At 34.9% G+C, this 14371-nt stretch overlaps 5 protein-coding genes across 7 annotated transcripts in view; 4 read left to right on the top strand and 1 right to left on the bottom strand.

The window, feature by feature from the left end:
- LOC104727912 (polycystic kidney disease protein 1-like 3) lies at nt 698–2514 on the top strand. Its single transcript, XM_010446971.1, has 2 exons — nt 698–2279; nt 2444–2514. The coding sequence occupies exons 1-2, from the start codon at nt 698–700 to the stop codon at nt 2512–2514; spliced, it is 1653 nt and encodes a 550-aa protein (XP_010445273.1).
- On the top strand, nt 5136–7325 carry LOC104723088 (dnaJ homolog subfamily C member 18-like). Of its 3 annotated transcripts, none has more exons than XR_002034195.1 (3): nt 5136–5300; nt 5397–6520; nt 6769–7325. XR_002034195.1 is itself a non-coding variant. In XM_019232754.1 (2 exons), exons 1-2 carry the CDS (start codon nt 5217–5219, stop codon nt 5799–5801), a joined length of 489 nt encoding a protein of 162 aa, XP_019088299.1. In that variant the 5' UTR covers nt 5136–5216; the 3' UTR covers nt 5802–7325. The 3 variants fall into 3 exon arrangements, 1 of the variants encoding a protein (XP_019088299.1); XR_002034194.1 differs by having other exon boundaries at nt 5397–6868; nt 6968–7325; XM_019232754.1 differs by having other exon boundaries at nt 5397–7325.
- Nucleotides 7942–8847, top strand: LOC104727911 (dnaJ homolog subfamily C member 8-like). The gene has a single exon (XM_010446970.1). It carries the CDS (start codon nt 7942–7944, stop codon nt 8845–8847), a length of 906 nt encoding a protein of 301 aa, XP_010445272.1.
- On the bottom strand, nt 9243–10728 carry LOC104723087 (malonate--CoA ligase-like). The gene is made up of 4 exons (XM_019232448.1): nt 10622–10728; nt 10088–10250; nt 9867–9952; nt 9243–9679 (listed from the first exon to the last, which is right to left on the bottom strand). Exons 1-4 carry the CDS (start codon nt 10631–10633, stop codon nt 9524–9526), a joined length of 417 nt encoding a protein of 138 aa, XP_019087993.1. The 5' UTR covers nt 10634–10728; the 3' UTR covers nt 9243–9523.
- The window catches only part of LOC104727910 (J domain-containing protein DDB_G0295729-like), a 2178-nt gene continuing 1339 nt past the window's right edge, over nt 13533–14371 (top strand). Inside the window, exon 1 of the mRNA XM_019231843.1 lies at nt 13533–14336. Coding sequence (XP_019087388.1) covers nt 13533–14336 — 804 coding nt within the window. The remainder of the gene's footprint in view (nt 14337–14371) is intronic.

The following is a 14371-nucleotide window of genomic DNA, read 5'->3' as shown; positions in this document are numbered from 1 at the left end:
TAACTATGAAATCATACTGAACTTAGAAATAGAATATCTGAAGATGAATAAGTAAATATAATTTGAAAATTAAGGAATTTACCTGTTATCTCGTTGAATCATATAAATAAAAAAGAATCGAAAGTTGCCTATATAATTTATAAATTCATAACAGGATTTAGCAATATTATTATTATTTGACTTTCAATGACTTCATTTTATTTCCATACAGAAAGAAAAAATTGAAAAAGTAAAAATCGTGTAGGGTACGCTTCTTGTCTTTTGGAGTCATACTTAAGTCTCACAACACATAAGTCCTTTCATTTTCCCATTTCTTCCTCTGCTTCTTACTTTGTCTCGCTGTGTCCTTACCAAAGGTATGATAAAATTTGCATTGCATGAATCTACATTTACTTGTGCCTTAGCAATGTTTTTTTTGTTTTTGTTAACTGTTTTATGTTGAATGGTCTTGTCATGAGGATCTTATTGTTCTGTTTTCTTTTGAGTTTCGATTATCGAATTAGGTGTTTAGCAGCAATCCTCTAATTTAGATTCCGTCTGTAGAAAAAAAGTACTGTTTATTATATATTCTGGTTAAACCATTTTCGTATAACATTGAACTCGGTACTTTGATGTTTTTTTACCAAAACAACTCTTATATGTATGGAAACATTCCTCTTAACCTTTCTCCCCTAATTATTACAGTGAGCTCTCCAACATGGAATGTAACAAGGATGAAGCTAGAAGGGCAATGGATATCGCTGAGAAGAGAGTTTCAGAGAAAGATTACAATGGAGCCAAGAAATTTGCAAACAAAGCTCAGGTTTTGTATCCTAACCTTGATGGTTTGCAACAAGTGTTGATGATGATCGACGTTTATATCTCTGCAACCAACAAGATCAACGGAGAAGCTGACTTGTACGGAGTTCTCGGGGTAGACCCTTTGGCTGATGATGGAGCGGTGAAGAGACAGTACAAGAAGTTGGCTCTTTTGCTTCATCCTGATAAAAACAAGTTTAAAGGCGCGGAAGGAGCGTTTAAGCTGGTTTCACAAGCTTGGTGTTTGTTATCTGATAAGGTCAAGAGAAGTGGTTATGATCAAAAGAGGAAGTCGAAAGATGCAAATACCGGGATGCAGAAACCGCCAAACACAACACACAAGCCTGCTCCTCATAATGGGAATCAGAATGCTAGAGGCGGTGTGGATCCGAGTGCTGGGGCTACAAATGATCATAAGCCTGCTAGTGGAATGCCAAAACCACCAAATTCACACAAGCCAGCAGCATCTTCTAACGGGAATCAAAATGCTCGAGGCGGTGTGGATCCGAGCGCTGGGGCTACAAGCAATCATAAGCCTGCTAGTGGGATGCCAAAACCACCAAATCCACACAAGCCTGCTTCTCATAGTGGGAATCAAAATGCTAGAGGTGGTGTGGATCCGAGTGCTAAGGCTAAAAGTGATCATAAGCCTGCTAGTGGGATGCCAAAACCACCAAATTCACACAAGCCAGCAACATCTTCCAATGGGAATCAAAACGCTAGAGGTGGTGTGGATCCGAGTGCTGGGGCTACAAATGATCATAAGCCTGCTAGTGGGATGCCAAAACCACCAAATCCACACAAGCCAGCAGCATGTTCTAACGGGAATCAAAGTGCTAGAGGAAGTGTGTATCCGAGTACTGGGGCTACAAGTAATCATAAGCCTGCTTGTGGGATGCCCAAACCACTAAATCCACACAAACCATCATCTTCTAGCGGGCATCAAAATGCTAGACACCGTGTGGATCTGAGCCCTAAACCTTGGAGTTATGCCCCTGCCCCTGCTGATTCATCAAAACAGCATACAGATAGTATGTTGTTTTGGACAATATGCAATAGATGCACGACAAAAAGTCCATATGTGACGGGGTTTTGTCATATAAAGCCCGTACATTGTCTTATCTGTGGTCAGGTTTTCAGTGCAACACAAGTTGTGAAGCCAGTAAACTGCTCATCATCTCCTCAACAACAACAAAACAGCTCCCAAAATAAAGCAACAAACAAAAGCACCAATGGAGCTTCTTCTTCTGTGAGAAATTCTTCTCCATCTGCAGCTCAGAAAACTCCACAAGCAAGTGCCAAAAGTCAAGCAACAAACAAAAACACAAATGGAGCCTCTTCTTCACACAGAGTTTCTTCACCATCTGTTAGTGCAACCGTGAAAATTCCACAGGTAAATGTTTTGAGGCCAGTCGTCAACCTCTCATCATCTCCTCAACTCCAACAACAACAACAATGGAGTGCCCAAAACACAAGTGGTGGTACCTATTCACAGAACTTTTCTTCATCATCGGTTAGTTATACCTACAATTTTCAGTGGAATTGTTCAGTGTTCAGTAACGGCCAATTTCTGGTAGCATAAATGCCACAAATCAAGCGCAAGAAATTTTGAAAAGAGTACGTGGGGAGTCACTTGCTACTGCAGGGAAGGTTCTTAAGAAGCCGAGGGCAGAGAAGGTGCTTAAAAAGCCTAGGGAAATGGGAGATAAGAAGTGAAAGACTTATCACAAATTTCTTGAAGTTGCTGAGTTCTGTTTTTTTGCCTTTCAGGATGCTTTATGATATGTTATGGATCCTTCTTTTTTTTTTCTTTTTTTCTTTATCTCTAGACTCAACTAAAGTGGAACAAGAGAAAGTTCTCCTTTCACCGTCAATGTGTGATGTCCTAACTTCTGTTAACCACTCTGGTGTAGTTTTCAAGATTTGTGGTAGATCCTTTTGATTCAAGAAAATTGGGTTTCATGACTCTGAAGTCTTGTTTTTCTCTTGTTTTAGCTCTGTTTTACTTCAACAATAACTGATGGAATGAGATTGAAACTTAGACAGAGACACATGTGATATAGCAAAATATTCGACAACAAAATATAAGATAAGTCCCCTGCAAGATCATCATCAGACAAAGATGCTCATGGCAGTATCCATACCACAAAGACACCAAATATGTTTAAAGAACCTGTTCAAATCTTTACAGGACAGCTTCTGCTGCTTTTCTTCTCTAAGCCACACATATTCAAGAAAAACAAACGTTTGTTGTAAACAATTTGTTTGTCCGTAATGAATCATATGTAATTGTTGGATTTATAAATCTCCACAAAAAGAAACAGATATATATAGATGGAGTAAGAAGTTTGAATCCCCTCTTCTGTCAAGTAAATCAAGATCAGAAAGAAGAAAAAAAACCTAAAAAGTAATCTACAATCAGATCACAAAAGACCTTGCTGCTGCGGGTTATTTATCCGAGGCCAAAAATGCTTGAGCTTTAGGAGAGAAAGCATATATCTAATCCTACGTACATATCAAGAAAGCAGAGTTGAAAATAGCGGTGGTGTAGCCGTTGTGCAATCAACCTACCTTGTCTCCAGAGATATATGGCTTCCACAGATAAGTGTATAAGTTCTGATATCGAATGAGGCTCATCGAGAGTCAATCTAAGCCAGAGCGATGATCATCACTATGGCCGATGGGTCTCATAGGCCTGAACTATTTTGTATTCTAACTAGGTTTTTACCGGCAGTGTACCAAATTAATATATTTTAAATAATAGTTTTAATTTACAATTTAGTTTTGAAATTCTCAATTAATTAAATTTTATCTAACTAATTTATAATTTTGTTTATAATATTTTTTCTTCTTCTTATGTTTTATACAATTTATAACCTAATTTGTTATTAGATAGAATATAAATTTTTAGAACACTTAGTTTTGTTTTCTATAATTAAACAGAGGTATTATCATATATGTTAGTGTATATTTTTCTATGTATACAATTTTTTTTTTTTTGGAATATTAAGAATGTGTTGTAGTATTTATAATATTTTGTAATTCATATACTAAATAATTTATAAGTTAATTTTTAAAACTATGACTATGTTAGGCTAAAAGTCACTTTTTATCAAATCAATTTTTTAATTTTTTAAAGAACAATATCTCTTCACTCACCTTCTTATAAAATAAGGAAATAAAATATGTATACATTTACAATTATGTTTGTTACCTTTTAAAACAATTAGTTTCTATAAAAAATCAAATATTTAATTTCTCAATTAAATTAATTATTTAGTGTCGAGTGCCAACTTAAATATTTATTTTATAAATGTCTTAAAATATATATATATATATATATATATATAGATTGTTGTGACAAATAATAATAATTTATTACTCACACTAAGCTAATAATTTTTCCTTTTTTCTTCTATCCATAAGTGTTACGTGTAAGACACGCGTGACTCGCCCAATGGTTTATTGGTTTATTAAATTGGAAATCAGATCTTCGTTTCGTATAAGCCCTATAAAATTACATGATACGGAGTGATACCAAACCATTATTTTACCTCTGTTAATATCTTCCTCTTCTCTGGCGGCGTTTCTAGGGTTCTTTCTGATTAGCACGAGATTTCGCGACAAGTTTCTTCAATGGGTATTGTTATTTTCACCGAACTCTGTTTCTGATTTTGTGTGATGTTTCGTGTGGCTTCCTTTTGAAACTCTGTGATTTCCTGTTTTGGTTCTGTACGTACACAATCCTCTGAACTATTGTCTTTTTGTCTTTTGCATCTCAAATTGTTTCGGTAGAGGAAAAAACTCTCTCAACGACATGGAGTCTAATAAGGAAGAAGCTAGAAGAGCTTTGGATATTGCCGATAGAAAACTTTCGGAGAATGATTACGATGGAGCCAAAAAAATCGCTTATTCCTTATTAGCTCTCTCCTTTCATATAGTCAAAGAGTAACCTTACAATTTCTCTTAAAACATTGTGGTGTATATATAGGTTCAATGTTTGTGGTAGTTCCTCTTGATTTAAGGAATCTTGTTTTTTTCCTCCCTCTAGTATTAGCATTAGGAAATTGTACACATATGAATGAATAGTTCTGCTTTTCACAATTGTTTTATTACTCCAATTCCAATTTAATTATTTTTCTTTGACGTAATTTCCTCCTTTTTTTTTTTCCCATCAATATCCTTTTTGTAAAAGGAAAAATAAAAATTGCTTATATATTATCAAAACACCAAGCGTTCGCTCTTTGCTTGTATTGCAAGTCCTATTAAATATATTTTTCTCTTCTCTTGTTTTGTTTCTTGCGTCGTCTCTAGGGTTTTAATTGTTTCTCCATTCGATAACTTTGTTATATCCACCGAACTGATTCAATAACTCTGTTTCTGATTTGTTTTCGTAGAGAAAGTAAATTAAACAAACAATGGAATCTAACGAGGAAGAAGCCAAAATAGCAATGGATACTGCTGAGAAGAAACTCTCGGAGAATGATTACAATGGAGCGAAGGTATGCGTAGACAAGGCTAAGAATTTGTATCCAAACCTTGATGGTTTGAAACAAGTGTTGAGGATGATTGATGTTTATATCTTTGCATCAAACAAGATCAACGGAGAAGCTGACTGGTATGGCATACTCGGCGTAGATCCTTTAGCTGATGATGAAGCGATGAAGAAACAGTACAAGAAGTTGGCTCTTTTGCTTCATCCGGACAAGAATAGGTTTAATGGCGCGGAAGGCGCGTTTAAGCTGGTCTTACAAGCTTGGGATTTATTATCTGACAAAGATAAGAGAGCTGCGTATGATAGAAAGAGGAAACGGAAAAGGAGCAGAATGCAGGATCCACCAAAGCCACACGAGTACGAGTCCAGGTACAAATCTGACCCTGAGCCTGAGCAGCCTGATCCTGATTCTTCATGGGAACAGGAGAATCCACGGGAACCAAGGAAGTCATTTTCTTTTGGACAGTATGCAAAAACAAGACGTGCAACACACATTGTAAATTTGTGAAGTCTCGACGTTATCTTAACAAGACCTTGTGTTGTCCAAACTGCCGGCAGTGTTTCGTTGCGACCGAGATCATTCCAGAGATGGTCGATGGGAGGCCAGTGTACAGATTTAGTGCCAAGTTTCAACGAACAAGCGAAAGCACAAGTGATGATGCTTCTTCTTCGAACACTTCAGATTCTGATAGCGCAAATCAAGCACAAGAAAAGATTATTCCAGCTACTTCTGCTAGAGGAGATGAAAAGGAAGCATAGAGGCTTTTTATCAAGATTACAACAGAGAGACTTGTTGATAGATGCGACATAACAAGTAAGACATGAGGATTAAAAATTTATCTGTTTTTTTTCTCTGTTTTTTTGAATCAGTAATGGTTTTTTGATTTGATCTGATGAAATTTGGCTTAACGGTACTGCAAATTAAAGAATAGTTATGGAGACACTTCTCTTTGCTAGGAAGGTACGAGACTAATACATCTTTCTTCTTTCATTTCTTGACCTATAAGTAACATTCATTATTTCCACGGCTTTGTTTCCTGCTGTGCGGTCTAATTTGTCTTTTGCATGAGTTTCTGTGTTCCAAAGGTTGATCTCAGCAGGTAGGTATTCTTGCTCCATTCCGCTTCTGATGATATGTCTGAGAGACTAGTATGCTTTTGATAGAACCGTCTGAAACCATTATTCAAGAGTGAGTTGGATAAGAGTTAGTGTTAAAACAAGGTAACGGTGAGTATTGTTGACCCTCTGTAGTTTAGTAGGTGATGTAAAGAGATGAAAATCACATATTGCAATCTCTATTATTATAAGCCTCTATCAAGCCTGATATATCTCTGTTATTACTCTGTTTCATCCTCTATTCATTTTTGAAACGGATATTTGCAGTTGTGAGTTTATCATCTATATCTTGACACTAGGATAACTGAAATGAAGAGTCAATTATATCATAGTGAAACTTTAGAAAACTCCGTAATCAGGTTTCTTGAGGCCAGTCGTCAACCTCTCATCATCTCCTCAACAATGGAGCGCTCCAAACCGATCAGAGCTAGGTAAAACTAAAAGCCACACAAAACACAGGTGATGGTACTTATTGATAGAGATATTCTCCATCATTGGTTAGTTTTCACTGGAATAGTTGGTTTTCGATACCAATCTAGTGGTAATGCTGCAAATCAGGTACAAGAAATATATATAACAAAAAAAGAGAAATTGAGGAGTCATGCTGCAGAGTTGATTTTTACATATGTGAGATAAGAGAAGACTTATTTACATGTTTCTAGAAGTTGCGGAGTTCTGCTTTTTAGCTTTTCATGGGTGCTTTATGACATGTTATGGTCATCTTTTCATCTTTAGACAAGAACAAGTTCTCCTTCCGTTGTCAATATGTATAGTGTCCATTTGTTGTAGATATTTTTGATTCAAGGAAATCCGGTTTTCATGACTTGGAATCCTTATTTGTATCTTGTTAGTAAATATAAAAATACTTGTGTGTATACTAAATATTGTATACTATATAAGTTGTGTGTTTTCACAACTGTTTTACTCCAATTTATTAGAGTGAACTATTACCACAGGTTTACAACTGTCAACTGACATATTATTATTTTGAGTCTTTTGACTCTTTTAAGTTCTACATCTCAAATCAATAATATCTACTAGTAAAAATCAGGTAAAACGATATTAAGAATATCATATATCTACCACTACTTAAATAAATGGATTATGAAATCAGTAATTACAAAGTCACAGAGCTAATATTTCCTTTTTTTTTCCACAAGTGAAGATTTTATTGATATATAAACATTACACATAGCAACTGAGCAAAAGCCCAAGAAAACATACGGCGGTTTAGAAAGCCCATCTGGCCCAATATTACATCATCTGAAGACACATGTCAACAACAAAGACTAATATTTCCTATTTTACCCCACAAAACAAAATAAGAAAATTTCCTTTTCCTAATACATCAATTTTCCAACATAGTGAAAAAGGGAAAACGCGTCGCGTAGTCTATATATACGCTGGACTCGCCCTACTTGTTATACCACGATCGCTCTCGCTTGTTGTAACTTGTAAAGATAACAATTTTCAGAAACTAGGGTTTTGATATTTGTAAACGATTCTCTGAATTTGATTAAGAAAACTCAGTCATGGAGTGTAACAAGGACGAAGCTAGAAGAGCGATTGATATCGCCGAGAAGAAGATCTCTGCGAATGATTACGATGGGGCTAAGAAGTTCGTAAACAAGGCGGAGCGTCTGTATCCGCAACTTGAAGGTTTGAAACAAGTGTTGATGACGATCGATGTTTATATCTCTGCGTCAAACAAAACCAACGGAGAATCTGATTGGTATGGAGTTCTCGGTGTAGATCCTTTGGCTGACGATGAAGCTGTGAAGAAACGTTACAAGAAGTTAGCTCTTTTGCTTCATCCGGACAAGAACAGGTTTCACGGTGCTGAAGGCGCGTTTAAACTGGTTTTACAAGCTTGTGATTTGTTATCTGATAAGGTTAAGAGAAGCGCGTATGACCAAAAAAGGAAATCGAAACAAGTTAACCAGAAAACACCGAAGCCAAGCGAGCCTGAGCGTCATCAGCCTGAGTCTTCGCAGAAACAGAAAACACCGAAGCCACGCGAGCCTGTTTCTTCGCAGAAACAGAAGGATGCACAAGAAAAATTAAATAGATATTTTGAGGAACAGAAGAAAAAACGTGAAGCAGAGAGACTTTCCAAGAATCAGGAGAAAAGAGACTCCACTACTTTTGAAGCAGAGAGGCCTTACAAGAAGCCGATGACAAGTGGAGATGCAAACTCTACTTTTGAAGCAGAGAGGCTTTTCAAAGGAGGAAACGCAAACTCTACTTTTGAAGCAGAGAGGCTATTCAAAAGAGGAAACGCAAACTCTACTTTTGAAGCAGAGAGGCTATTCAAGAAGCCGATGAAAACAGGGAATGCATACTCTACTTTTGAAGCAGAGTGGCTTTTCAAGGAGCTGATGGCAACAAGAGACCCCAACTCTACTTATGAAGCTCAGAGGCTTTTCAGAAGCCGATGACAGATGTGAAATAAGAAGTAAGACTACAATCACATTTAGAAGTTGTAGAATCCTGTTTGTTATAAGGAACCGGTTAGATCAGTCAGATGAAGGTAACTAATCAAAGTAGCTCTAGTAATCATGTAACTTGTATTTTTTATTTTCTTCGTCTTAATTCATAATTCTGCTTTTTCTCATCATCTGTAGATGATCTGTAATGGAGTTAATCTTAGTACTTTAATACACCAAGACGTTTTTTATTGTTTATTGTCTTTTAAGAATTCGAAATAACTCATACTCATACTATCAGGTAGCTGTTTTCTCGCAAACACTGGTAAGCCTATAGGATCAAAAGTAGAAACCTTTTGAAGAACCTGAGTTAACATATACAAATAAGGTTGCTATATTGGTTCAAGAAAAGGCTGATACAACTTGAAATCAACGCTTAACTTGACGCAGGGACAACTAATTCATGAATTAGAATTTATTTTGAAGGAATAAAAGCAAAAAACGAAGACTTACTCCAGTGAATACAGTTATGGCGTCGTCAGTTTTTTCATCATTAACGGGACATCTACGCCAGATTCCGCTAACACTAAATTTGGCAAATAATCAATCTTCAAAGAGGAATGTAAACATCAACTAAAAACCTATAACGAGCTTGATGTTTTCAGACGTTAAATGTATTTAGAAAGAGCTAGCTCAAGTAAATACTGATAGTATAAGTTACCGAAGATGGCGCGTAAAGAGGAGCAAATAAAGCGTTAAAAAGCCCATGAACATGATGTAGTGGGAGGCAGTGGAGAATATGATCAGCAGATGTGTACTCCCAAGCTTCAGTTAACATTTTAACCTGCACATATAAAAGCTTATAACTTATAAAGGGGTGCATCATAATTTCGCTTACTCACTGGAGAGACAGAGAAATACCCTAAAGCTCATAAGAAGATCACAATTTTTAACATATGCGGCAACATTCTAATGCAGGTTGAAAGGATTTTAAACATGACGTGAGCTACATATGGAGTTCGGATATATACCTGGGAAATGATGCTGTTGTGGGTACGGACAACTCCTTTTGGCTTACCAGTTGTACCGCTAGTGTAGACAATCAATGCTGGTTCATCTGCACAAATAAAGGCTGATGTAATGCAGAAAAGACAGACCAATAATTGCCTGAATGTATGGGAGCAGAAATTAAAAGTGTAGCTTCAAATATAAGTTCATCATTAATTTCATGTCAGGACTATTCAGAATTTACCTAGAAATTTTCCTTCTGTTACAATACTATTGTCCTGAAGCTGATTGCTAGCAACAGTTTCCGAAGTTGAGTCAACAACAAGAGGAATTAGATGATATTGAGCGCCACTCTTTGCTGCAATAGTTTCACTATGGTCCTCTGTGCTTAATAACAGAAATATATCCTAGAAACCATAAACAACGATGTTACAGACCCAAGAAAATGTTAATAACTCTTACTTAATAGTAAAGAGCAGCATAAAAGGCACACTTCTAAGCTTGAATAAAGAATACGGTAGAAAACAGAGCCAACCAGAAAAAAGCTAGGCCTTCTAATAGAATTTCTACTTTATTCTATAGAGCACCCTTTTTGGTCATGGGGAAAACAACTGATGCCAGAAAAAACCAAGAGCTTGGATATGGATCAAAATGCAGAGATCACAAAACTAAGATCAAGAAGAATACCTTTACGAACTAACAAAGAGTTTCTTGAAGATTGAGTGGCCATAACCGAAATTAAACTTCAAGAAAATAAGAAGACAAATAGATTTCATACCGAATCATTCATCACATACTTAAGAGTTCAGCTTCTGGATTAGCTAAGTGCAAGTGGAACCGCTACACCACCACTAAACCATGTTCCCAGGACTCCTGCAACAAAGCAAGTATCTTGTAGAACAATTTCTAAAAGTGTAATTTATTTTTCCTTTTTTATTTACCAAACAAAGAAAAGAAAAAAAAAACACAAGGGTCTTAGAGAACAAAAACGTACAGAGAGCTAAAACCCTAACAAGGAAACGCTCCTAATTTCTACTCTTTTTACACACACACCCAATCGAGAAGAAGAAGACACTCAAACAATTAACAAAACCCGCAAAATATACTTAATGATTCGTCCCAGCCACTCAAAATTGACAAGTCAAATAGCAGATAAATTGAACAACCTCTTCCTTAACAAAGAAGGCCGCAACAGTGGCATCGAGCACAGCGACGTCAATCGGCTGGCTCTGAAATGGCTGAAATCGACGTCAAACGACCTTAATTATAGACAAAACTTGTCATATGGAGTGTAACATTTATGCCTCTGAAATGATTGTGTTACAAACTTTATGCAAATGCTTATTATCTATTTGATTATTTCTCCATATTATTCAATAGGAACAGAGGATTGTTCTTTTTCTTTTTTTTGGTCGGAACAGAGGATTGTTCTTCTTCACCAGTTAATTTGACTTTTGGTAATTAGGGATATTATGAATTTAGTTAATTATAGTAACATATAAAATCAATTATAGGTAATATTTAAAAAAGAATAAAATCTTTCAATCTAATTAAAACAAAAATATGTGAATTTCTTTTTTTGATTTTATATTAAAATTATGTTGAATTATATATAATATATTTAGTCAATAGATTTTATGATTTTTCTGCATATGATGTAATTTAAAATTTTTTAAACAGACATATATTGTTCAACTGACGAATGAAAAAATGTATAAAATGTTTCACATCGCTTAAGAAAACTTGACAAAAATTCAAAATCATACTATAAAAAAAAAAAACCAAAATGATTTCAAATAAAATGAGCAGGAACTTTGATTTATCACGCATTTAAATTTTAAATTTTTATGTGGTTTATTACGGTTCTTTATTTTAAAGAATTTCAACTTTTAATAACTTTTAAAATTTTCAAATATCTAAGATTTTAAAACTTTTTAAAGATTATAAATATTTCAATAACTAAAATATTTAAAATTTATAAAATGTTTAAGATATTAGTAATATTTAAACTTATAAAATGTTTAAGATATTAGTAATATTTAAACTTTCTAAGAAGTTTAAATATTATAAGTATTTCAATTTCAAGAAAAATAAACTTTATTAAAAAATTAAAATTTAATAATATATTTAGACATTTACGATTTTTTTTCTGCGGTGTACTACGAGTTAAAAAAATCACACGACGGGGTTATGTGGCATGACATGTTTGAGTAGATACTAATATAAATTTTAAATTTCATTAATTCCGTGCTACATGGGTAAAATATTATTTCATTATTTTGTTAATAATATGAATATTAAATTAATAGACATATCTAATTAAGTTGATTAAATTAATAATATAACAAAAAATTAATATGTGGTATACTGTGGGTTATACATCATAGAATTAACAATCAAAATACAAGATATAATTTTAAACACTAAACAATTTAAAGAAAATTAACAAACAAACAAATTTTTTTTATCAAATAACTTAATTTGCGGTGTACCGTGAGTCAAAATCTATACAAAATAGATGTTATTTCCATAAGTCATATTCAACATATGATTTAATGGCATAATATTTCATACAAAACGAAAAACACTTTTAAAACAAATAAAAAAATCGCAATTTGGTGCTTAAAATAAAAACTACAAAATAAATAAAAAGAATTTCAATTCGTGTTCTAGCTCGAGTCCAATTCTAGTACTATTAAAAGTGAAGTACATCTTGAAAATGTCTGAAATTCCTCATAGTATTTACAAAATGTGCCACTTAAACAGTTATCGAAATTCTCTCAATAAGGAGAAGTTGGTCTGAACACTCCTAATCTAAATTCTCCCAAACATTACTACTTTGGAGAAAATAAGATTCAGATTTAGGATAAGATAATCGGATCATGAACAGAGGGATATGGATCTTACTTGGATCTTTTCATCTATTTTTAAAAATATATTAATTTGCAATCCATAATATTCAGATTCTAATACTTGAAATTATTCATAATCCACTAATTTCGTGATTATTATTAGCGATCAATTAGTTGTACAAATTTAGCTACCATTACGCAAACTAATTACATATCGTTACCTAATTTCCCTATATATTGGATTTGTATAATCTGTTATACATACAATTAAAACAGTTATTCCAACATTTATTTTTAATAGTTAAGAAACCACCTGACTTATTTACATGTTCATGCAAACTTATTTACACGTTTCTAGAAGTTGCAGAGTTCTGCTTTTTAGCCTTTCATGGATGCTTTGTGACATGTTATGGTTATGTTTTCATCTTTAGACAAGAACAAGTTCTCCTTCCGTTGTCAATGTATAGTGTCTCCTAACTTCTCTTAAACATTGTGGTGTGGTTTCAACTTTCAAGATTTGTTGTAGATATTTTTGATTCAAGGAAATCAGGTTTTCATGACTTGGAATCCTTATTTGTATCTAATTAGTATTAAGACACATGGCAACAACAAAGACTAATATTTCCTAATTTACCCCACAAAACAAAATAAGAAAATTTCCTTTTTTCCAATCCAACATTGTGAAAAGGGGAAAACGCGTCGCGTAGTCTATATATACGCTGGACTCGCCCTAGTTTTTCATACCACGATCGCTCTCGCTTGTTGTTAACAATTTTCAGAAACTAGGGTTTTGTTATTTGCAAGCGATTCTCTGAATTTGATTAAGAAAAGTCAGTCATGGAGTGTAACAAGGACGAAGCTAGAAGAGCGATTGATATCGCCGAGAAGAAAATCTCAGCGAGTGATTACGATGGGGCTAAGAAATTCGTGAACAAGGCGGAGCGTCTGTATCCGCAACTTGAAGGTTTGAAACAAGTGTTGATGACCATCGATGTTTATATCTCTGCGTCAAACAAAATCAACGGAGAATCTGATTGGTATGGAGTTCTCGGTGTAGATCCTATGGCTGATGATGAAGCTGTGAAGAAACGTTACAAGAAGTTAGCTCTTTTGCTTCATCCGGACAAGAACAGGTTTAACGGTGCCGAAGGCGCGTTTAAACTGGTTTTACAAGCTTGTGATTTGTTATCTGATAAGGTTAAGAGAAGCGTGTATGACCAAAAAAGGAAATCGAAACAAGTTAACCAGAAAACACCGAAGCCACGCGAGCCTGAGCGTCATCAGCCTGAGTCTTCGCAGAAACAGAAAACACCGAAGCCACGCGAGCCTGTTTCTTCGCAGAAACAGAAGGATGCACAAGAAAAATTAAATAGATATTTTGAGGAACAGAAGAAAAAACGTGAAGCAGAGAGACTTTCCAAGAATCAGGAGAAAAGAGACTCCACTACTTTTGAAGCAGAGAGGCCTTACAAGAAGCCGATGACAAGTGGAGATGCAAACTCTACTTTTGAAGCAGAGAGGCTTTTCAAAGGAGGAAACGCAAACTCTACTTTTGAAGCAGAGAGGCTATTCAAAAGAGGAAACGCAAACTCTACTTTTGAAGCAGAGAGGCTATTCAAGAAGCCGATGAAAACAGGGAATGCATACTCTACTTTTGAAGCAGAGTGGCTTTTCAA

This window comes from Camelina sativa, chromosome 11 (genome assembly GCF_000633955.1).
Source record: "Camelina sativa cultivar DH55 chromosome 11, Cs, whole genome shotgun sequence".
NCBI lineage: Eukaryota > Viridiplantae > Streptophyta > Magnoliopsida > Brassicales > Brassicaceae > Camelina > Camelina sativa.
The sequence above is the reverse complement of the archived record's forward strand: the minus strand, read 5'-3'. Positions and strand labels throughout refer to the sequence as shown.